Raw genomic sequence first — 25,719 nt, forward strand, 5'->3', positions numbered from 1 at the left:
TATATATTACGTTCCACTGCAGCACCGATACGATCATTTGCGGACGCCGCTTTCTTTCGGTTCTTTTTCTGCCGTTTCCTGTTTTTAGGCATGTTTCCCGCTGCATATACGGAAATGTCGGGCCTGTCTACTATATTCTTATGGGTTTTTTTTTCTTTTTTCTGTAACCACGGTGTTCATGCAGTCGTGGGAGGACGGCGTTAGCCTAAACGAAAGGCAGCCAGGCTTTTCGCGTTGTGCATTGTGGGTGTGGGGAACTCTCGATTCCCGGACGTGTGGTCATCTTGAGCAGTAGGTTCGGTGTCAGAGATTATCGGTCTTACGAGATGCACGCGAATTCTCACGGGAATTGTCGCTATAGACGAGCGCTCCCCTGTTCTCGCTTCTTCTCTCGGGGTTCGTTCGCCATAGAGCACGAGCCAGTTCACTCTGCGCATTCTGCCTGTCATCTTGCATTCTGCGCGTATGCGCCACCTTGCGTCTTGGATGTCTTCCGAATTCAATGCTTCCGCCCTTTACCTTATTAGTGCAATCCTGTCGCCTCTTCCAGCTGTCCATCTTTAGCCTTCTAATATTTTGGCACCCTTTGTACTCACTTGCTCGCTCGCTCGCTCGCTCGCTCGCTCGATTTATTTATTTATTTATTTATTTATTTATTTATTTATTTATTTATTTATTTATTTATTTATTTATTTATTTATTTATTTATTTATTGATTGATTGATATGGAGAATTTAGGCGGACATCTGTCATCGGTTTCACAAAATGAAAGTCCGGCGAGTAATCTTCGCCTGGATTTGCAACGAAAGAAGCGCTGGATTACTTAGAGTATTTTGCCGTTACATAATGTACGCCCTCGGCCAACGTGACGGGGAACACCGGATTAGTGTTCAAAGCCGTCAATTTTCCTTGTATGTTCTCGTAATGAGGAAGACGTTCCATGAGCAGGATTCTTCAACAGGAGAACAACATAACAAATAGCAGTGAGTAATGTTCTGATTCGCACGTATGCAGGAATAGCGCTTCGAACGCAGATGAGGTGTTCCCTTTCATATTGGATGAGGCTGTACATAGCGTCCGTCTCAATGTACAGGGCCCCGAATTTTCGACGGTAGAGCGCGAGCGTTGACCGCACGACTCGTCAGCGCCGTATAACGACGATAGTTCGCGCAAGCGCACAAAGCACTATCCAATGCGAGCGTCGAATGTTACGCTGATCACTTGAGGAGGACGAACGCCCTCCCAGCGTTGTCTGTGTGACTCTGTTTATACAGAAAACTGGTTAGAAGCAGAGTACGGGCACGACTATAGGGTGTGTCGTCTGCGATGATCTTCTCGTTCTGCTGCCGTGTTACTAGACTCGGGCATGCGCTCTCTTAGAGAATTAGTATAAAAAAGGAAAATGTGAATGTACCAGTAGGCGAGAGGTGTTGTACGGAATTCACGTGAACGGTGGGGCTCAAGGATAACAAAAGCAGGGTGTGTGCCCTGCTGAAGTGTGTGCTCTGCTGAAGTATATATATATATATATATATATATATATATATATATATATATATATATGGTGGTGGGATGGAATATTTCTGTCTGTTATAATTATTCTTCCTCTAGTTCGGCTCGTTTTCTTTTGTTGTCTCATTTTTCCTTTCTTCAGCAGCACTTAAAGTGCATCTGTGTATTCATGACTACACCAGTTAAATCACGCGCAGGTCGCCGATATATGTCTCGCTTAGACCTATAGACAGCAATCATTCATGGCGGCCGTTCTTACCTCGTCTCGTCACCGTCTAAATGATACAGTGCAGCAAGCAGTCTGCAGTGTCACCCTCTCAGTTTCCACTTAACGGTAAAGCAGCACCAGCACACGCCCAGACAAGTACATTATCGGTAGGGACAATAAAGTTTCGTCACCACCCGAAGGCGCAGTCAGCGCAAACGCGTCGGTGGATGCCGAAGCCGAAGAGGTACATGCGCCTTAGCGAGTCCAAAGCACCATAAGCCACGTGGCGGAACTCCTCCAATTAGAACTCTTATTTTTCCTCTTGTTTTCTTCGGTGCCCACAAAAAAGGGAGCGGACAGTCAACCACGCTGCTTATCTGATCGGCCCAATCGGCGCAGCCCGAAAACGTTTCCTCTTTCACAGGCAGCACCACTTCGTCTCTGGAGCCGCTTCTGTTGTTTTCTTTTTTTTTTTGGTTCTCGAACCGTAGGAGAAGAGGCCTCCTCCAGACGTGAACGCACGTACGCTTTTAGCACAAAGACAAATCGGTGAGAATCAGAGACGCGGAAAAAAACAAAAACAAAAGACAATGAGAAAGAGACGACGAGTCGCACTAATCAGTTTCCCACATCGGAAGAAGGAGTCGGCGCGTCCCAGTTCGCGCGCAGGAAAACGTCTTCCGTTTAATCGACTTCCGTTTTGTTTCACCAAGAGAGTGTCGCCAACCCGCATTGACGTACGCTTCGTTTGGGCAAGCTTATAAGCGGGCTTCGCCACGAAGCGCCGTCGCAGAGAATCGGTATATATGCGCGAGTCGTGTTCAAGTTATGCGGAATGCTGCATTTTTGAACGTCTGAAATTCGCCGCTTCTATTGGTTCATTTGGGAGTTGTTGTTTTTTTTTTTAGTAGTTCCAATGGGCTTTTTAGCTGCCGAGAGCGAGGAGGAAGTATAGAGGGAAAGACTGGACCCCTTATCCGGAGAGCAGTTTCGAGCGAGTTGAAACGTCGCGAGCACCACGAACGAGGAAAAATGCGAGAATGCATAAGAGAGAGATACTTCGTACGCGCAACCTAGGTGCAAGTCTGCACGCGAAAGGGAGCGGTACATTCGCTGGCGAGCTAGTAAAAAAAAAAAAAAAAAAAAGAAAAGACCAGTAACGCAAAGAGAAAAATAAAGCGTGTAAGAAACTAGTGGCGAGAGTATACACAGTTCTTTCCCGATTTCCTTGTTCCAGAAATAAGCCCGGCTGGCGGATAAGTGCACCGTGCTGCTCACAAGCGCTGCGCTCTCGCACTCGAATCACGACTCCCGCATATGCATGTGCGTGCAACGAAGCTGGAAAGCACTCGGGAAATGTTTCTCGAAAACGCGGCGGCGCTGCCGTAACGGCGCTTCGAGATGTCCCGACGCGAGCTGCCCGGATGTAGCTAGTGGCGGCGATTGCTTCTTCAGAAGCGCCGACATTAACACGGCATACGTGTGCCCCGGCGAAGACTCTCGTTCCTGAATGTGTACGCTAAAAATGGAAAGCACTCGTTCGGTAACACATTATTCGCGTCTGGAGGCATCAGTAATAACGCGTTAATAGATTATTAACCATCCAATAAACCAAGTTCATTGATTACATTTCACTTGACCACTTAATGCATTGCTATCGTGAAGTTGCCAGTAAGTACTCAAGGCACGTCATGGTATTAAAGGAGTAGCGATATGACATTTCCTACTTTTAATTTTCTGAGTTACATAAAACCCGCCTTGGTGGCGTAGTGTCTATCGCGTTGCGCTATACTAAGCACGAGGTCGCGGGATCGAATCCCGGCCGCGGCGGCCGTATTTCGATGCGTGAAATGCAAGAACGCCCGTGTATTGTGCATTGGGCGCACGTTAAAGAATCCCAGGTGGTCTAGATTAATCCGGAGTCTCTCACTACGGCGTGCCTCATAATCAAGTTTTGGCTCGTAAAGCCCCAGAATTTTTATTTTATTGCGATAGCAATTATATGGACACTTCACACGGATTTCTGCCGTCGGCGTCGCCGTCGCCGTGAGGTTCCGTATAGATAAAATCTTCACCGCGCGCCGTATGCCCTAAGCGGAAGCGTGCGGGGACGCGCGCTATCACGGAGAGCGAACGCACTCAATCTCCCACGCGCAAGCAACGAAGCGGGAAGCCAGCGCCGGAGGGAGCGGGGGGGGGGGGGGGGGGGGGGCACTTCTACTCTGCCAACAACCGCGCTCGTCGCTCGACCACACCGTCTCTTATCTCCACACGGCTCTGACCTTTATGCACTGTGCATTCGCCGCTCAGTTTCTGTTGAAGCGATAGACCGCACGTACCTTCGCCCGCTGCAGCGTATGGGCTTGCTGCCAGCGTTTTGACAGTCGTTGTCTGCAGTCATTCAGTGTGATCTATTCATGTTTGTTTGTGCGCGCTCACACCACGCTTGTTCATTCAGTTAGTAATAGTCGGGCCACATTTTCCAACGCACGCTACACATGTAATGCTGCCCGCATCGGCACTGCAGCGCTACAGGTGTGTCCCTTCGCACGCGCGCTGCCCACGGGAAGCGCTTCTCATCAACGCCACCGTTTCACACGCGCCTTCTCGTGGTCATCGAGTCTCTCTTTAAGTCGGTCTACTTACGCCGCAGCACACCTGCTTACTTAATCAGCTCATGTTTACTACAATTCATATTGCTACCAAAGCCGCTCACCTTACTTCGTATGACATTGCTGTGTTGCTATCGCATTCATTGCTTCGCCCTTAGGGCGAAACTGTGACATTTTTTTATTTTTAATTTCAAATTTTAGTTACATAAAGGCCCGGGGCCTCGAAAATCCCAGAAAAATTGCAGGCAGCCCTCAAAGCGCCGTAAATATTTTTCTATGGTACATTTTCTACGAAGCAATTTCGGTTTAGTTTCCCACGAGGAGTATGTCTATAGGCGCAGGAGGTGGTCACGTGGGAGCAGGGCACCTCTACGTTCTGGCACTCACTCCGGCTGGCTCGGTCGCCTGCGCTGTGCTGCCCCTCAGTGCGCGACCCGCGGTGTAGCAGCATAACGGTGATAGCATAACAATAACAAGAATAAATTGCTATTAACTTTTAACTTCATCAGTGACCAGAAGCCTTTGTGTATTTTTCTATTGCGTCATATTCTCTATTCTTTTCCTGAAACGTTTTCATCGTTTGTAGCACATCTGTCAATCATGTTAATCAAGCGAAAAGGCGTAGCCGGCGCCGTTGGCAGGCACCAACATTTCCTTGGACACCCACACACCCACACACACACACACAAAAAAAAAGGGGGGGGGGGGATCCGACTGTGGCTAAGGAGCTTCCCTCTTCTCTTACCACAGAATATCTGACCGGAGGAATGCCCACCATGCCGACTTACTGTCCTTTCTTATAAGTAAATTACCTCTGATCACAAAGAAAAGAGTAAAAGACGAGACGACTGCAGCCTTCCAGAGGATCAGATTAACTCGTGGAAGTCAGCAGAGGTTAAGATGGCGTAAAACACACCCTTGTTTGTAAACACTAGCTGACTCGCGCGATCTGAGTGGTACGGCCATGTGGTATGCATTGTTAGTATGCGTTAGGGCGCATTGCTTTCACACGGCGCGCTTCTGCATTTCTTTGCAGGATTCGAACCCCTGAACCGGAGCTCCGGATCTACTCTTCTTTCCTCCTTATCTCTTCTACCCTTCCCCCCAGTGAAGAGTAGCCAACCGGACAGTTGACCTATCTGCCTTCAATCCCTTATTTTATCTCTCCCTCTCTATTTGCATGGTGGGGTCAGAAAGCACTGCCGCGTTGTTACAGAGAGACTAAATATTTACCGACGACGAGACCGCTGCAGTCACGTTCGGGGCCACCTCCGGAACGAGGAAACGGGCCGCGGTTGCATATCTGGCATCCTCGATCACTGTCCACTGCGCAAAAGCCCAAGGAAGCGCAGGGAAAAACCCGACAAGGGTGCATTTCGGTGCTTGGGCCGCGCAACAGTCGAGCGAGCAGCGCGTACGTGTTCATGCGAGCCAGTGGCGATCGCGCCGGTGCACCTATTCACGATTGACAGCTACGGCGCTCGACCAAGCATGTACGGAGTGGAGAAACCGCAACCGACTCGCTTCGGCTCTATTCATAGACCTTCGAACACGCCCGAGACGGGCGCTAGCGAGTGCGGTCCCCTACAACTACGCCTCACGAAAACGGTGCACTGTGGTAGAAGCAGTGGGCCGCCGCCTTCCACGCTGCTGAAAGCTGCATGAAGCCCGGCTTCGCTGGCGTTTGCGGAACCATTTCACCCTATACCGCTCGATTGACGGGCTCCTCGCGGGAAATGTTTTTATATTAGAGCATTTTCGCATCGCTGAGTGAAATCGCTTAGTAAGTAAGCTTTCTCATGGAACGTCAAATGCGTCTGTGGCTATTCTGTCGTTCCCATCCCTCAGCGGGTCGGAAAGTGTGCATGCAAGAAAGCCCTTGCACTAGTTAACGTCAACCAGAGTTGCGCAGTGCAAGTGAGCACGTGCGCTTCCGTTCGAGGTGTCCAACCACGCATTGCTCAGTGACACTGCTAACTCCTCTCGAGAGCTGACGGCATTCTGGTATATATAGCCCACGTTGTCGTCTGCTAAATGCAGTCGTCTGCTATAGGCTACTCGTCTTTACGTAGCAGACGGTTTTCTCTTTAGTATGGCCACCAAGGATCACGCCCAGTCAGTTACCTTACTTGCGTTTGTCATTGGCTAAAGCTAGCGCCAGCTCTTCTAGCTCTGCACGGTTTTACCGTGACAACGCATACTCACCCGACTGACACAATCTGGCTGGGCGGTGAGGCCGAAAACAAAACGGCAACGCGACGAAAAGAAGGAGTGCAGACAAGCAAGAACAAATGATTCCGCGCGGTCTTCCCACTCGCGCCGCTGCCTCTGAAAGGCGTAAAACCACATCTCTGTCTACGCGAGTAGCCATTCCTCCCACCGCATCGCAGGTACCGCATATTTATAGAGCGGCAGCCGCATTTGATACAAGCCGCATTTGAGAGCACGGATATAGGTACGTGCCCGCCACGCGCATCTTTTATCTATTCAAAAGAAGGATCGACGACCGCGTAGCTGGTGGTCGTAAAATAAAGAAGAAAAAAAAATACGCACAGACATTTGACGGGCATCGGGCGATGCGAGAAGCGGCGGGAAAGCGAGGTTGTGTACACGCGTATACCACCCCGAAACGGCGAGCACGGAAGGCTGGCTGGCGTTTTCACGGTTGGAGAGCAAGCCGCTGGAAAACAATGGCCTCTCTCCCGCCTCTTTCACATGGACGCGGCAGAAAAACGGAGCACGATACTTGAAAGAGACGCGAACAGTCATTGCTTCTCGCGCTTTTGTCGTCTGCAGTCTATTTTCTTTTCTTTTTTTTTTTTCGTCTGCCCTTCGTGTGGAGTCGCTTGTCCGCTCGAACGCAGTCGTCTGCTACAAGAACAAAGCCACTCAAGTGATTAGAACCCACGGGTTCAAAACGAAAGCTTCGGCCTTTCCTCCTTTGTACTTTAGACTGTCACTAATTCACGCAATTTACTGTCTTGGCTTTCGACCGAACGCTTTCTTTGTTTCCGATGCTCTTTCTATAGACGCACTCACGGCGGGATTTCTGCTTCATACGAATAGCCGTATTATACGAGTGGTGCGTGAGATCCGTGCGCCTGTCTCATTGCATGACAGCGGGGGGCACTGAAGTTTCCGGGCAGAGGTACCGGCCTGTTTCTCACGCCAAAGAAAGAGTTGTTCCACTTCAGGTGACGCGACGTGCAGACTTACGCGTTTTTCGTCATACCCGATTAGCTGTGCGGCAAGAACTTAGCATGCGAAAACGCTTGCCCAGCGTGTTGTGTCGGTATATGGAATGCGGCACGTGTGTTTACCGCTATTGAAGTTACAGTGATGTCACCATGTTGTTGCACATGCGCGAGTGTATCTTGGTGTGTATATATCTTGTTGATGTATTGTACTATTGTCAACATGTGGCTTTCACGCTGCCAGTATGCAGTACAGAAAATAAAGCCGTTTCTTGAAGCCTACGCCTCTCTCTGCAGGATAAAATACAGCGTGATCTCCAAAATAAAACGATGTAGAAGGTAGCTGTTTTTGTTGCGTTCACAAGGCTTCTCGATTTATTTATTTATTTATTTATTTATTTATTTATTTATTTATTTATTCAAACTAACACTTTCTGATGCTAATTTGGTATCAACAACACGGAATATATCTAAATGTGAACACTGTAAAATTAGCAAAAACATTTGCAATCCAGATTCCAGGAGACCTCATGGGCAACCAAAATCTCGGTCTTCTGTTTGCTGTCAATCAGGCTTTCTCAAAGGAGGGCTTCTCCACGTTGACTGGTGAAAAATACAGACCCATGAGATTATAGTAAGTCAGCACATGTCAGCACATTATAGTGAGTCAGCTCTTGGAGTGCTTAGCAGAAGAAGGTCGTTAGGCACGCTAGCCAGAACGGTGATCGCTTCAGCGCATACGTTGGTGTCACCTGGGGGGTTCGCGGTAAGCTCTCCAAACACTATAGCGCCCATATCAGAGGGAAGAGTATTGAGTGCACTGTTGGTGTTAGGCGCATATGATGTGCCATGAAATTTAAATGCCTCTTGAGAAACAATTGGCAGTAGAATGACAGCAGTGCCAGCTGGGTCTAGTCTATAACTTGGTAACGCCAGGTGAAGGCCATGTCACAATAAGGTTTTGTAACAACGCATTCAGTAACACCAGTGCGTATGCTACGAAATTCGTAACTTACTCCACTGTTATGGGAAGAAGTTTGATGGGGACGTGTTAGTACTTGTACATGTCTTGCTTGATACGGGACTGCAGCTCTTGTCTTGTCCTCCTCGCAGGGGTTGTTGCGTGGGCAGTGAGCGCTGAGACAGTCATGGCGTCCGCAATGGAGAGGACAGAGTCCCCCATCCGAATTCAGGTGAGCAACGTGAGTATGCGACGAACGATTTTATCCTCCTTTTTCTTTCTCTCTGTTTCGAAACGCTGTCTTGTTGCATCACGACAGGCGAATTTCTACTTGTGTATCGAAAGCGGATGCCTGAATTGAGCACGAATTGCTAAACGTGTAGCTGAGAAATCCTGTATATACAATTACTTACAGTCTCATACATTGTTGGCGCGCTATACCTTAGCCTCGATGTGCGTAATAAATGTGTTGGCGGCCGCTGTGTCAATATACGACGTGTTAGGACGGCTTCGAAACAACGTCCTGCTGTTCTCGTGCAGCTGTTATAAACAGAGAGGCTGCGAGACATGTGCTTATATGTACTTGATTTTTGTTTTCTTTTTTTCATTTCTTATAAGTTATGATCGTATTTTTTTTCGTTTGTTTTGTTTCTCGTATTTAATTTACGGTTTCATACATACCCTTGCTACCCATAGCAGTTAGCGCGAGAGACAGACAGGTAGAAGAGAGGAAAGACAGGTAGGTTAACCAGATGCACGTCCAGTTTGCTACCCTGCACTGAGGCAGATGAGATATACAGGGACGAAAAGAGGAAGGAGGAATACAAAGATCACTCGTTGCTCGCAAACGTGAAGATGCGTACGATGCACACAGTACGTGGATTTGTCTGATCTTTGTGCATGTGGCTACAAACGTTCTTGTTGCGTTATTAGGTTATGCTGTATCTTTCCCAGTTTCCAGGCAATAATAGTTTTATAAACCAAGCAAGGCAATAAATACTCTCTGCGCGCATGCATAATCATTGGAAAATGTTGTATTTGCAACGCAGTATTTTTTGAAAATGAGCAGTTTGCAAAGAAAGTCCCGAAGGCGTTTGAAGTTGCAAGGACAAAGTTTATGCTAATCAATAGCAAATTCCTTGTATTATTTTTGTACGAAACATCTCCTTCTAGTAACGTTTGTAGGAAACTTTAGTTTTATTCGATTCGCCCTGCATTTCGTGAACTAGTTCCCACCTGTTCAGTGCCAGTTCCCGCTCGTGCGGAATCGGCACGGTACATACCTGCTGCACGAACGCAGCACTACATTTCTGACGGATGCAGGAAATGCTGTCAACTACCCGCACGAAGCCTGCACTGATGAAACTGAATGGCGACGTGCAGCACCTCGTGAATTAGTTCAGAAAGTGCAGGCGACTCGAATAAACCCCATGCTTCAGGCAATCTAGGAGCAAATTGAGCCGATAAAAAACAAGGCGTGTATTTTTTGTGACACAAACAAATGGCGCGTGTGAACAATGACTTGCAGGTGCCGAGGAAATGCAATTGGAGCAAAACTTGAAGGGGATCTGAAGAGAAACACTAACACAGTCTAAATTGATTTAAAAAATACTTAAAAACAATTTTGTTCATTTCTCGATAAGGGGTAATTACTAGAATATAAAAACAAACACCCAAGCTTTCAATTTTGAATTTCTCGCCGCAACTCCAGCGCCGGTGTACGTCAGTGGGACGTCACGAATTCCAAAGTATTTTCAAGGGATTGGGCCGTTGTGGAGTAGTAATAATTCTCGAAAATTGCTCAGTCCAGTCTTCGGCTCCTTTGAAGCGTAATGTGTCGGCTTTCACAGCTGGCTGGTGCGGGAACTTGAAGGCGATGTCGCCACTCGGCTTTAGTTTATGCGTCTTTTCTCGCTTATCCAGCCTCCTCGCGTGGTGACAGTGGCTCCCCCCCCCCCCTTTTTTTTTTATATTCTACATAGGTAAGCTAATACAGCTCAAGTTATTTGTCTCTTTAGGGTCCCTTTAAAAGAAACGAAGACAAATCAGTCTGTGTGTAAGGTATACTTGAAAAGACAGTTTACACTCTTTAAGGTGTATCTTTTTCTCCCAACAATTATCGTCATCTAGGCGCGCGCATTTCCTTCCTTTAAAGGTACGCGTCCATTACTTCCAGCTCACGAACGGCATGCGTGTTACCCGCGTGGCATAGCATTCTTTACAGGAAAGCAGCGAGCGCAAAGTTTTCAAAGAAAGGAAACGCAAGCAAGACAGATGACGATTATCGTCGTAGGACAAAGGTACTCCCCAAAGGGTGTAAAGAGTGTAGAAGGTCGACATTTCGGTTTTACCTGCATTAACAAACCTTTCTACGCTCTATCTGTCTCTCTCTGCTGGACACGAGCGTCGCACGCGCATTGAAGTGCCCAATTGCCGACGCCGCAGGATCGGTCTTCGTACGACGACCGCCTCGACGAGCCTCCATCGTACGCGAAGCTCCCGCCGTCCCAGGCGATCCCTCCGCCGTCGCCGCCCGAAGAGAGCAGCAGCGGCAGCGCCGAAACGTCGGTGGACTACGCGTCCAACTCGTTGCCCGTGCTCCCGGCACAACCCAAGCCGGGCGCCATCGTCGAAGCTACCACCGTGGGCGCCGACGGCGACAAGCCCGTGTACGTGGTGCACTTCGTGCTGGGCGACAAGGACGCCAAGGGCCGCGACAAGGTCACCACCACGACCCACAGGTCCGTGTGCAGCCGTATACCGCGTTGCATGCATTTTTTTTCTTCTTCTTTTTTTTTTTTTTCTGCGGCGAACGCATGTTCTGAGGTTAGGTTTGCCACCACGTACATCACAGTATATACGTATATCATGTGTATGTGCGTGAGTGTGCGTATTTTAGGTAGGGAATTAACTTAATCGCAAGGAGCAATTCGCCCTTTTCGGGTTAAATTAAATTACAGTCTGAGCTATTACGTACATACGTGTCAAAACCACGATCTGGTTATGAGTGACGCCATCGTGAGGGACTCGAGAATAATTTTTACCACCTGGGGTTCTTTAACGTGCGCCTAAGTCTAAGCACACCAGCGGTGATTTTTTTTTCTTCTTTTTTCTTTTTTTTTTCTTTTTTTTTTTTTTTACATTTCGCCACCACCGAAATGTGGCCGCCGCGACCGGCATCGAACCCGTGACCTCGACCTTAGCAGCGCAACGCCAAGCTACCGTGGCGGGTCATGCACCCGTCCACGACTTTATTCCATCTCAACGCTCGCACCAGTTACGGATCCAGGGGGAGAAGGGGAAGGGGGGGCTGCCGGGCTTAAGCCATCCCCGAAAATTTTCCGGCCGGTGCCCTGCTCCCTTTTATCATGCGCACATGCATCACGTGCGCGGATTTGCACTACGCGGAATGGGGTTTTTTTGTACAGTTTACAATTACAGCTAGCATTACATATCTATAATTATCAACGTCACAATGATAAGAGAGTCCTGAAATGTTCCTGGAAACCATCGGTCACTCAGGATGACTGGCGATAATAACGGACAATGCATCGTTGCAAAATATGGCCCCTGTTTTCGCCTTTGTTCCGTCTTCGTGAGGAGTGGCCATTCTTTCCGCGCTATAGCGCAGAATTCTTGTACTCGCTGATTTGCTGTGGTGGAACCTCCTCCGTGTTTAAGCAAATAGCCCCGCCTTGCTCTTCCGTGCGTCTGCAGCTTGCCAGCCTCGAGTGCGGCCCCCAGTACCCAGAGCACGCCGCCGAGTACCACGAAGCGGCGCACCACACCGAGCACCACCACATCGACAACGACGACGACGAGCACGACGACGACAACGACGCGGCGACCGCGGCCGACGACGAGCCAGGCGCCGAGCGAGCCGCCTCTGGCGACGTCCACGCTGAACCCGCACTCGCCCGAATTCGCCGACATGCTGAACCACATCCTGAACGCCTCGAGAAACGGGTTCGGCCGGTCTCCCCAGTTCGTCGTGTTCGCGCCCATGCCCACGGAACACAACAAGCAACACCTAGAGCACTTGTCCAAGGTGAGCCTCGTGGAGAACATTGCTTGGTGGCGGCCAGCTGCCTAAAGATGCTGTTCATGCACGCTAACCGAGAAGGAGGGGAGGAGAGGAGACTAACGAGGGGTTTCCGTCGGTTTGAGAGAGAAATAAAGCAAGGATATATAAAGGCATTCTTTAAAAGGGTGCTGGAGATCAAGCACGTTGGCTTGATGGCGTTGGCGATGCATGAAGGGAGCCAGTTAACTCGTACTCGGTACATGCGCACACAACATGCACGAATGACGAGCACAAAACACGCACGGTAGCAAGCATCTAGATGTTTTATAGTTCAGGCCAGTGTCCAGGAGGAAGACCAGCCTTCATCGCACACAATGCACACATTGCACCGTAGCAATCTCGTGAACTGCACTTTGTGTTGGCGCGTTCCAACGAATACGGTGTAGACATATAAACGGCCACGCCTTCAAAGGCCACCCAGTGAGTGAAAATCCCCTTTGGTTAAATTCAAATATTGACCCTTTTCGCGGCGATCCCATGGGCGCTGCCATGTTTGATCACGTGGTGACGCGTCCATTGCTTGCCTCAACTGCCTCCGTTGCCTCCTTGTTTACAATGGAAGTGTATGACGCCGGCGCGGCTCAGAAAACCTCCGTTTTGGGAGCGTAAGTGAGCATAGCGCGTGCAGGAGTATGCACAAGAGGAGTACATAAACGGTCACTCGAGCCGGTCATGAGCTCCAAGAACTGCACTAGTGAGCGAATAGACTTTTGCGCCAGCGTCGGATGGGACCACCCCAATATTTTCACTCAGAAAATGTCTGCCTGTTTGAAGATATCACTAAAAACCGGAGATGATGCCCGCACAACTTTAGCATGGTGCGCGCTTGAAAGATAACTGACAGCAGAGAAAACGGGGGTGAAAATTGGGCATGAAGGGATAGAAAACGAGGCGCGTAGGGGCGAGATCGAACTAACAGTCTAGTTCGCTGTGCACCAGCTAAAATTAGAAGGAAGGAGCTGACTTTAGCAGGACACCTACTTACGTGGAACAGATAACCGTCGGTCATTTAGGTCCTATTCACACCGGGAAGCAAGCTTCCCAACAGCAAACCAACGTTCTTTTTCTCGACTGTTGATACCGTGTCGGTCAACATTTGTGTCGCCAAACATCCTATGCATAGCAAAAGCGAGCGATAAGCGCTGTTTAACACGTGAGGTTGGTGCTTAGATTTCGCAGAGGGAGAGAAAAAAGAAGTAAAGGCAGGGAGGTTAGGCAAGTTGCACATGATTTGCTACCCTACATTGGAGGAAGTGGAAGTGGAAAGAAAGGGAAAAGGAAAGGAAGTGATGCGTGCGCACGCATGGCAGCGTTCACCCTGCAATTAAACGTGGTCGCACACTGTCCAGTCGTCTTTAAATAGTGCAGCGGTGCTCTGGTGGATTTCTGCGAGGATGACTACGTACTTAGGGAATACCAGGATGAATTCCGAGGAATGTGGATTAGTTTCGTGTAGCATATTGTTACGGGAACATTTACAGAAAAGGCGATTTGTTTACGTTATGTACAAGGAGACTAAACGTGGGGCAGCAACAACAAAGATGACGAACCATAGACCTCCCTTCTTCCTCCTCTTGTCTGCTCTACGCTTCAGCATCTTCTTTATCCGCCGGACAACTGGCTCATAACAATATAATGAGATTAACGATGTAGTCGAACATTCAGCAGAGGTTGGCGCCGGACTGTGGTAGGTTGAGTGCATCTTGAGGTGTCTTTGTTTTGCAACCTGCGGGTATTTCGGATGATGACAATGCTCCGCGGGTACTTGTGCCGCAGGCGACTCGCTATCACCCTGTGGGCGCCCCGGTGAGCCAGGAGGTGATGTCCGCGCCGATGCAGCACCCGCACCAGTCGCACCCTCCTCCACCACCACCTCCACCGGTGCCTTTGAGGGTGCCGATTCGGCCGCGTGACGAGTACCACCCTCTGGCGTCGCACCACCATCCGCACCAGCACGAGGCGGCGCTGCCACCCAGGCAACAGTACCTGCTGCCGGCGCCGCAGGTGCTCAGCCGAAGGAACGGCAGCAACCCGAACCCTTTCCAGGCGCCACCGCCGCCGCCTGGATTCCAGGTACAGGCCTCAAAACTGCTCTTGCTTTTCAGGAAATGAAAATACGCTAACAACGCAGTTCACGTGCCAAGCTCGAATAACCGCGAAATGATCTGAAAAGAGCGAAAAAATTCACCGACGATTACGATACTCCCCAATGCGAAATATGAGCGCAGCTCTACACGTGTTTTCATTTAGCGATACATTGGCTAGCCCGGACAATCTGTCTCGTGTGGCACATTCCAAGTGGAGCGAAATGTGGCGCGACTGCCTCGCCAGTCGGGAGATCGCGCGAGGCAGCACGTGGGTGACGCGTGGGCGCGATTCACAGCAGCCGCCGCAGATAGACCTCCGCTCATGCAGCGCTTTGTTTCCATATATGGTTTCGGTGGACGCGCTCGCCGCATGACATCGGTGAACAGACGATGGCACGATACTCTGGCGCCATCTCGTAGCGGTCGTCACCGCGGAGCCCGTCTTGCGCTTTTATTCTCACGCTTTCGACATACCTGCGCTCTCTTCGCTATCGCCGTCTTTCATCCCGCTGCGCTACGCGTTCGCTCTTAACGGGCTCCTAAGAACTGCGCTCTAAAGGATATATGGAAACAAGTTACACAGTTTTTGTTCTCACATGCAGTGTATTTGGGCCCGAAATGCTTTCTCCCACGTTTGCGAGATCTTGCAGCGTTATGCTGGAGGACGCAAAACGTCGGTCCCCATGCTTTTGCTGTACAAGCCCACTAACCCGGCCAACTCTGGTACATATCACGGTGCGGTGACCGTCAATACTCTCCGATAAGTGTCTGTGGGATTATGCATTGACGGATCCCAACTACCGCGTAGCATAGCCACGTGGCAGTGATGGAGACAACAATCGCCACAAGTCAGCGTGATTATGAGCATGATTATGAACTAGGTGGCGTTGCTAGTTAGGTAACAATGCCTGCTACTTGTTGTAATTAATCTTTTCAAGCAGATCACTTACCCTAATATTGCAATATTTCAAAGTATATTAAACCGGGCATCAGGAACACTGGTTACAGCGGTTTCCTCTGGCGTGCGGACTACCTGTCGCGGCACGACTTGTCCCCGTTCGCGTTAGAGCCGAGCAACATTGCTGTAAGACGTTTACGTTGTCTAGTGACAAACACGAATGACGATGTTTGATCAATTGATTGATTAATTGATTGCATGGCACACAGAACTCGATAAACTGCGCCCTCCTGCGCTGCCTGATATCTTCACACACGCACCTGGTCAACGTTTATATGGTCGCTGGTATTTATAAACGATATTTTTATTTATAAAGTATGTATAAACCTCTCTCCTGGCTAGCAATAACTCAAAATACGGTGCGTGTTTGCGCCACCTTCCGGTTCATGCAACCAGACGCTGCTTATCAAAGCGCCCTGTTCTGGACATTCTTCCGTGCTCTTTATCACGTGGCTCTATCTAGCCGCCGGCTTCATGACCGAGCGATTGATGCGATATGATTTCCCGATCATACGAAAGCCCAGCGTCATTCGAGCACACGCTGTCCTTTGGCGCAGACGAATCCGGCTCCGCCTCCACCCGAGCCGGAGCCCCTGGCTCCGGGTTTCCAGTCCGTGGGCGGCTACAGCGCATCGCAGAACCACGACATGTACGCGCCTGCGGCCCAGTCCCAGTCGCCGTACAACCCGCCGCCGCCGCTACCACCGCCTCCACCGCCGCCGGTGTCCCATCACCACTCGCGCTACGGCTCGCCGTCGCGCTACAACGACGCCGTCGACTCCCAGCGGGGACTGCTGCACCCTGCCTCGGAGTCGGCGTTCCCCAACAAGGTATTATCAACGGGACAGTTCCAGTCCGCAGAGAGAGAGATTTTATTAATAGGAAAGACATAAGTACAATGTTACGGAGAGAAAACGGATGCGCAGAATTCCCGGTATAGTTCCCACACCATTCCTTATCTGGTGGGTTCATTTATTTTATTTGTTTAATAATTCAGACCACTACAAGGCAGGGAGGAATGACGCATCATGGCGCAAAAACGCGTCATAACGAACAAAAACAATGCACAAAATGCAGTAAAAGTACCGTTATTGGGAATGTGGCAAGTAAGGTTCGGTGGCATTATCGCACTCAGTTAACGTGCGAGAGAAATAAGAGCTATAAGCATCAGTATAGCATGAAAATGGTGTTAGTGCATGGTCCTGATAATGCCGTGTGTTTCTTTCGGACAGAGGTGCTAAACATCCACTTTATACCGTGGATATGAAATCTAGGCAGAAAGCTACCGTCAGTCACTTTGTCGTACAAAGCTGTGGAAGGTCCCCTTTCAAGCGCTGGACCATTGTAAACATGGAGTAAAACACGGCAAACATTGTACTTAATCTTTCATCGCAACTTTCTCTGAATCGAAGGTGTTTCGCGAGGCACATAATTACAAAAAGCACGAGCAATGTCTTCTTTATTAGCGGTGAAATTATGGGGAGTTTGGGGAAGTACCGAAGGGCCGGCTATCGCAATACCTTAGCTAAGAGAAACATTTCAGCAGAAAAAGTGCAGAATAACAGAGCGTGAAAACAGTATAGCCAAGAGACAACGATGTTCAACCAATTTAAAAAAAGGTAATGAAATTACAAAACATTGCCAAAAGTCTACGAATGATATAACAACACACTAACCACTAACAAAGCAAGTCCATAGATCACGGCGAAAATAGACAAAAAGTAGAGCCATGAGAGCTGATTTCTACCGGGGCCAGAGTCCCAACAGCCGGAGTATTTTTTGCACAGACAGAGGGCGGATTCCCGCATGCTTCGATGTGCCTGTGGGTAGTTTCATTGGCGATGTCTGCTTTTGAAACTTGCCTGAAGTGACGGTGCCTGACGAATGTGCTGCTTATCCAGGACCGCAGCGGGTTCGAGATCCACGCGGGCGACTCGTACGCCAGCCACGGCAGCAGCAGTGGCGGCCACGGAGGAGGCCACGGCAAGGGCATCACCTTCACCATTGGTGGCGGTGGCGGTGACCACCAGTCGCCGCACCACGACTACGGCGTCAGTCCGATGGGCGTCATCAAGAACCTGTTCCTGCCGTTCCTGCCTAAGCCAAAGGTGCGCACTTTAACGTGGCTGTCTACGCGTCTCCATCCCAGAGAACTGCCCAGCAAAATGTCGCAGGTTGGATTCCTACTGATGCCATTCACAGCGCGAAACGAGAGGAACTACACAGAAAAGATACACAGACAAGCGCTGACTATCAACAAACAACTTTATTGAAAGCACACATACAAAGAAGCGATGACGCACGGGACAAGAACAGAAAAAATGACAATGTGAAGGCACACTTGTCGTTTCTCGCTGTGAATGGTTTCAGTATGGATTACCAACGTGCCCAACGTACCGTCCTTTTGGATTCCTAGCTGGACAGGCCGCGTTTCGATGGGCGTGCAATGCAGGATGCCTCTTTGCTGAGATTTCGGCTAGCCCCAGGTGGTCGAAAAGTGTACGGAACGAGCTATCCCCTCCGCTATTTTGCAATCAACTTATAATTTCGTGACGATCAAACCAATCAGTTCTTATTAGGCTTGCGACAACGCGTACTTCCGATTGATCGCATCATTCGGTGAAGCTGTGTAACACCACTCATGTAACAACCGATTTAAATCGCGTCAAGTGTATGTTGTCATCATACATATGTTGCTTAAACATTTGTCAATGCACTCGACCGGGGTCTAACTTCGCATGTTGAGCCGATTCTCCCACCTGACCATTAACATAACGCGTGATCATCACTGTGAACTTTCGAAACAAGTCAGCCCGTTGTCTGGGGCCTTGGGCCGGATCAAACGCACTTTGCTTCAAAGCGGCAAGGTTGTAGCTAGATTCTGTACGCTGCTCTGTGAAGGAGACGGGGAGGAAAATTTAAATAAATTCTGGGGAGTTACGTGGCAGAATCCCGATGTGATTGTGAGGCACTTCGTAGCGGGGGAGTCCGGAATAATCTTGACTAACCGGGGTTCTTTAACGTGCACCTAAGTTTAAGTAAGCGAGCACTTTTGCATTTCGCCCCCATCAAAATTCTGCCGCGGCGGCCCGGAATCGAATCCGCGAATTCGTGCTTAGCAGCTCAACGCCATCGCCGCTAGGCCAGCGTGGCGGGTTTGGCGGGGAGGGACGGTTAACGGATAACGGTTAACGGGACAGGACTCTTAACGCGATATCGTTGTTTAGGCAGAACTCACACACTTTGTAGGTATTCGGCTGAAGAAAAATGTGGGCCAATCCTGAAGGCAGTGCTGTCTCTTTTAAAAATGTAGGCCGTAAAATGCAGCTAAGTATGCTGTCGCATACTTAGCGGTTCTTGGCTTAGGTTTTTTTTTTCTCTGTATTTCTTTTGTGCACCAGCGAGCTGAAAGGGTCACTACGCAGGGTATCGTGTCCGACGTCGGTTTGTGGAGCTCTGATAGCGACATCGCTTAGCAGCTGCGATATATTGTTCCACGGATACTGTGCATCAAGGTCGACGAGCCAAATTTCAATTTAGAAAAAGGGAGATGAGTGTTCGCCTTAGCAACGGGACGCGGTTGATCCGATGGTGTTCGGCAAAACTCAATAAACGCGTGTTTTGGCAGTGTCAGCTTAGCGTGATGCGCGACCAGCAAGCGCGTCGGAACCCCGCTTTGCGGCAGTGCTGACGCTTTACGAAAGCTCAAAGTTTCCTCTTTCGTGGAAAAGATCCCCCGCCGTGCCAATGTATGAACCTCAGCAACCCTGCTCTGTGTCCTCAAAAAAGATGTTTCTGAAAACGACAACAGAGACAAAGCGATCAAATTAACTTTACCATTTGTAAGCACACGTTCATATATATTTATACAGTCTGCTGGGCATATGGTTCTTCCGCTTTGAAATCTTCTTAGGATCTATTAATAATATTTTCAACAAAGAGCCTCTTCGGCCGCCACGCAAGGTTATTAGTAGTAGTGCGCACGGAGCTCATCGACACGTAAGAAAACGGGTATACAATGACTGAAAGGACAATAGCGCGAACGGAACATGGCCCAAAGAAAAGTGATAAAAGACAGTGAGGCCGTGTGTTTCGATGCTGTCCGTTACCATAATTTTAACACTGAACATTCAAAACAAAGCGCAGCCCACGGGCTTTCGTGACCTCGCGGCCTTCAGCCGAAATGCGAACTCTAGCGGTCGTGCAGCACCGCTCGCCTAACTTTCAGCTCTTTAACAGACGAGATTCTTTCCAGCGTTCTGTTGCGAAATTCGAATGGAAAGCTTGAGATATTGTAAGCAGCAGCATTGCAGTATTAGTGCTATAAACAGGCTCGTTTCTATTGTAGATAATAGCAAGCACCTAAATTCTGCCGCTCGCTGCACACAACGTCATGCCAAGAAGCAACAACCCCACTGAACATGCATTGGTCTATAAGCCGTCTTCAGTAATGATAAGCATGACAATCAATGACCACCGTGTGGCCTGTGAAATGCGCCACGTAGCAACCGGGCTCATTCAACATAAGCAATGTGTCCTGAAAACTATATTGAACGTTTACAAGACGTCTTGGAGACGTTTTGGCAACATATCTCACCAAGGTTTTGTCGGACGTCCTAAAACGTCTTGCAGCCGTCTCTAAGACCGTCTAACGCGTCGCCAAATTTGGGATATTATACGTCTTACAAAACGTCTCTGAGGAAGTTTTGTAGAGTCGTCTTTTACAAGACGCCTCTAGGACGGCCATGGCATGCCTTGTCATGAAGACATCTACAAGACGTCTTCTAGACATGCTGGAGACGGCTAGGCGACGTCCTAAAAGGGACCTCTTCTAGTCGGTCTCTTCAGGACGGCTAGAAAACGTTTTGAAAGAGATCTCTTCTAGACGGCGTCGGCACTCAGCTAGAAGACGTCTTCCTAAGGACGGCTACAGGACGTCTTCCCGAGGACGGCTAGAAGACGTCTTCCTAAAGGTGGCTAGGAGACGTCTCCCTAAAGACGGTGGGAAGACGCCTTTTACCCGTCTTACGAACGACTAGAAGACGTCCTGGGAAGACGGCTAGAGGACGTCTTCTTAAAGACGGCTAGAAGACGTCCTGCAGGACATCTTGGGAATGTTTTGACAACAGCTAGAAGACGTTCTGTTGGACCGGCACTGAATCTGAGCCCTCTTAATTTAAAGACGGGTGCCGGACGATTGTACTAGCAGCATTATAGTACACTGTAAGAATATATGATGCCTTGCAACGAAGCAAGCGATAAGCTAATCGCTCGCTCAGTGTAAAATTGCACATAATAATTTATCGATATCGTGCTAAGGATAAAAATACGCGGGGGGTCTCTAAATAATCTTACAAAATTTCGCCTGGCAGCATGCGCATATCATTCGCTAAGAATATGCAGCGCGCGGTGGCAGTCGTAAAGGAGCACGCACATAGATGAAAACGCATTCGGCTGTCGCCATCGTGTGCATAGACTGTGTGTGTATGTTCTTATTTGCCCATTTCTACATATCATTTCTGTGTATTTATTAGACAATTACAAGTTGCCGACGTTTTCAATATAATCAAACAAATAAAATGAAATCAGTTGCCGGTGTCACTTTCCTTATTCTTAACGGTGATTAACGTCTGAATGACTAGAACATTTTAACAATTTTTTTGAACCAGAAAAAAAAAAGCCACGTGGCGAACGTAAAACGAACTGGCGGTTTTTCAGGTGAACCTCAATGGACGGGTCGTGTTCGGCGTCGTGCTCGAGAAGGGCGTGGGTCTGGGTCACAACCAGCACGGACAGCAGCACCACCACGCAGTCGCATACCACCACTGAGTCACCGACAGACCTGTCTGCTTCCATGACGTCACTTCACTTGCACCCACTACGCATCGCGCCACCTGGACAAGTGACGGCACACAGCACGGCGATGCCCATCTTCGCTAGTCGCGATGTTAGTGCGCTGTAGCGCATTCCACGTGAGACCACAGAGGAGGCCCTCAACGCAAGGCTTGGCACGCCGAGGGCCAAAATAGACCAAGTTATGCACAAAATGAAGTTAAACGTCTTCCCTGGCGCCCTGTCGGCAAACAAGTGGTTCGCCCAGAAACTTTGCTGTCGCATTATGTGGTGTTGGGCCATTCCTTTCGGTGTCAGGCAGCGTTATATAGGACGTCAGGGCGACTGCTCGATCCAATTAACAGCCGTTCATTATTCACGACCCCTAATGTAACGCGTACATAACGATGTCTGTTGACACCGGTTGGACAGGAACTCACTACTGTGCAAATGGTATATTATATCAAAATATCATAGACAAAGGTATTTTTACTACCAGTATTGATATACATTTATTTAAAGCGACCCTTTTGGCCACGACTCAGAGTGTTTTCGACGATATACTGTATACTTCACAATATGCTCACAGAAGAAAAAGTTTCAAATAGACCGAAAAATACTTCAAAGGTGTCTAGATATCTCGTAAATATGGGACCGCGATGTTAATATTGCTTCAAAAAGGACATGCTAACGGAGTCGACCACCTGCATGACACGCTGTGGTGGTCTTGATCAGCGAAACTTAGTTGGCAGATAGAAATCTGACAAATTATTTTCCGCACGTTTTTAATGCAATCGTGCAGGTGGGATGATGACCATGCAGAGTGATGTTTCGCAAGCTTTCGCGTTCTGGTTATTAGTGGCAAAAGCTCGCCTAAGACACTGAGCATAACCATCATCACACCTGCTCGACTTCTCGAAAAATGTGCGTCTGTGAAGAGCACATACCGCGAAGTTCCAACAAGTCCAAGTGCCTTGCTCTGGCGTCTCACCCAGCCGAGAATGGCGCCTTCCCGTCGAGGTGCTCGTCTGCTTAAGGTGTCTGCCGCTCTGTCTAGAGCGCACCAGCGTACACTCCAGTTGTGTCGCAAGTGGGTTCAGGTGAAGCATCACGGTGATGTCCTGCTCTTCGAAAGTGCAGGTTGAGATGCCACAACTCTCCTCTTGAACATATAGCCGAGAATCCACGTCACGAGCGAGCCGCGATCACTCTTAACCAGGAAATCCACCGCGGCCTACGACATCACAAGTCACACGTTAACCCGCAAGGTTTCTCTGCTCAGTATATATACTGACTCGCCATTGGGTGTATAGGCACAAGAACGTGCACTTAACTCCTGAAAACGCGTGCTCGCCCGATTTGGGAAAGTCATCTTACTAAATACACGCCCATAAGTCATGCATCCGTCATCGTCATTTCATTGACAGGGTAGGAGAAGGCTGGAAGGCAAGCAGGAGGAAATTGAACCAAACACAGTATTGCTTTGGTATGAATTTACCGCAGACGGAACATTAAAATTTAAAAAAAAATTAAGGTTACCTTTTACCATGCAGCTTGCGGTTTTTCGTTTTATTCATCTCGTTTCAGGAGGAAGTGAGATCGTTTTACCGTGTGGTTAAATTGACATTTTCATCACATTCCATTACTTGTTTGAAACGCAGGGTGAAGCTTGGTGATCGCATTGCTGTTCGCTTATCCCGTTGTGATCTTTGTTACGCAATGGGTGACCGATGTCAATGAAATCAGTCGACGTTACTAAAGAACGCGCACTAAGTTAAGTGACTAAGAGCAGAAAAGGTTTCAGAATAAAACATGCAAGACGTCTTTGTAACTGCACTTTAACGAGATGGAATCAGCCGCAAAGAGTAATTCAGTAATCGCATTTTTAATACGTCACGGCCAAGCAATACGGAACAAAAATGTCTTGTAGTCTTCTTTATTACAAATCGTCTGCAGCCTTATATCATCTCATTTAACATCTCATTTCTTTCTTTCACTGCAAGCAGAACATGGTTGATGTAAAGACTGTCGTCATGCTCAGTTTCGAATGAGAACAACGCAACGGTAATGCAGCAGAAAGGCGCGATTATTTCAAAGTTTCTTCCTTTTTTTTTCTTCTTCTTCTTCTTCTTTAGCATACGATGTCAAGCGTCGGTCTTTACGTTGTTAGCCTGCGACGTAGCACTTGAAGTAGTAGTGTGCAGGTGGTTAGCGAGGCTTTTTACCTTGCGATATTATCTGGCTCACACGTACTAGCCGGCCCCGCTCGTTATCACGGTTTTCGGTGAACAAAAACAAGTTAGTGCTCGTCTCTCATCGCGCCCTCCATTTTCAAGTTGCGTCACCGCTGCGTTGTTGGTTTTTTTTCACCGAAAACCGTGCAGAGCTTGATGCGGCTGCTGCTGGCAGATACGTAAGTGTTGCATCGAACTAAGAAAGACGAAAACATATATATATTTTTTTTTGTCGTGCTTGAGATGAGGTGACATTAGGTCAAACAAGGAATCAGGTGAGGCATTCTAAGATCAACTGGAAAAACGTTGCACGCGAAACCTCTCAGGGAATTAGACTCTAATGAGAAAAGCACGCGTAACAAACATTTGGATTGGAAGGTTGTAGTGCCATGTTGGCTTGAGATGCCCACTCAAGCTGTAAATCGAAAAGATACAGCAACACCAGATTAGAGGCATTTGATGGGTAATCGAAAGCTCAGATTATGCGTGGTATATCAAGTCTTCCTGTTCAAAGTTCGTGAATCAGCAGCCATTCCCTTTCCACCAAATTTCAGAGCCAGCTTTCGCTCAGCAGCCAAGTTCGGGTGTAATCGCTGCGAGGCCAGTCAATGTTCGCCTGCAATGCGCGACTCCGGTTTCGCGACTACTGTGGGACCAGCGAGCAGGCTCCCGTTGAATGCGGCCCTCAATTCGAAGCTCGCGTGTTCAAGACAGCTTTGGAGTTATACTCTGACTGCAAGTTCACACGCAAGTTCGTGCACGAGCTCGTCCAAGCCGAAATTCGCTTGCACCTTCCCGATATTTGGTTAGCATACAAATTTGATCGCATTGTTGGCGAACATAAAATAGTCAGCTGACGAGCTTTGGGTATGCGACGAAGAAAATGTGTTCATTCTGAGGTTTTTGGCATTTTTGGGCATGTACATGTGTATCATACAATGGCGCGGTCGCTTCCGACTGCTTCTACATTTCCACTCCACTTTCGTTCTGCAGTCGGAACACGATCATAACTATATTAAGAATTCTATCGTCACTTATTTTTTTCGCGAGGTTCTTGACATGGTGTTAATTGACCAAAATTGCCTTCAATCTTTGTTGTAACAGTTTTATTTTTGTCCTGAGGAGATATATTTTTAATAGAGAAACAGTAATGGATTGCTGAGGCAGCGTAGTGGGCTTCGATCAAGTAAGGCATGTTTCTCTCAAGCCTCGGCTTGGATTACTTGGAGTTGTCCTTGTTTTCGTTCTCATATACGTCCACACAACTTGCCTGGTCCGTGATTATTAGAGCTCCTTGATAACTTTAGTGCTGTAGAACTTATTTTGCGTTTTTTCAACGCTTCCTGCCGTTTTATTTTACCACTCGAATTTAGGTTTTTATTAACGAAGGTGAACTGCAGCGGCTTCTCTACGAGACCTTTCCGGCATTTTGTAAAGATAGTTTTTATCTGACCATGTGCGTCTCCTGAGTGTACAGTACAGTGATGCTCTGGTTATGTGTGAAAGGTTTCTTTTTGCATTCCATCTTTTTTATTCTTTGCCTGTGTCCTAAGCGGAATATGCTCTTGTATATGTCACATGCGCGCTCAATAAAAGAAAATGTACTTTTGAGCTGCAAGTCTCCGTCTGACGTCATTCTGAGGGAGCAGCGTCAGCGCACCCTGCCGGCATCGACAGCTGAAAATTGCGAATGCGTCTAAACAGTTCTCCAACGAAGCACGAATGAAACGTGATGACGTTTTCAAAGGTGAAATCACCAAAAATAAAGCGTGTGGTTCTGCGCATACGAGTGTGTTCTTAGGAATTTTTATTGGTATCCCCTTCGTAACGGGGCGGCGACAAATAGTTACCTAGCCTGCTTGACCTAATCAAATGTTACTGTATCTATTTCTATCTATCTAGCATTTTCCCTATCTAGCTAGTTGATCTTTTCTTTCATTAAAACTTTTATCTCTATATTGTACTGTTATCTTTACGCAGTGTAGGGCGCGGCTTCGTGGACGCCTCATGCACTCGGCTCGCCATTGTTATCTGCTT

The 25,719-nt window shown here is 48.4% G+C and overlaps 1 protein-coding gene across 1 annotated transcript in view; it reads left to right on the top strand.

The window, feature by feature from the left end:
• Nucleotides 1–25,293, top strand: part of LOC119453974 (uncharacterized) — a 100,474-nt gene extending 75,181 nt beyond the window's left edge. Inside the window, exons 3-9 of the mRNA XM_049667452.1 lie at nt 8,640–8,719; nt 10,933–11,228; nt 12,205–12,535; nt 14,348–14,644; nt 16,174–16,446; nt 17,518–17,724; nt 21,335–25,293. Coding sequence (XP_049523409.1) covers nt 8,640–8,719; nt 10,933–11,228; nt 12,205–12,535; nt 14,348–14,644; nt 16,174–16,446; nt 17,518–17,724; nt 21,335–21,445 — 1,595 coding nt within the window. The 3' untranslated portion in view covers nt 21,446–25,293. The remainder of the gene's footprint in view (nt 1–8,639; nt 8,720–10,932; nt 11,229–12,204; nt 12,536–14,347; nt 14,645–16,173; nt 16,447–17,517; nt 17,725–21,334) is intronic.
• The last annotated feature ends 426 nt before the right edge of the window (nt 25,294–25,719 follow it).

The sequence above is a fragment of the Dermacentor silvarum genome, chromosome 5 (genome assembly GCF_013339745.2).
Source record: "Dermacentor silvarum isolate Dsil-2018 chromosome 5, BIME_Dsil_1.4, whole genome shotgun sequence".
In the NCBI taxonomy this organism is placed as follows: Eukaryota; Metazoa; Arthropoda; class Arachnida; order Ixodida; family Ixodidae; genus Dermacentor; species Dermacentor silvarum.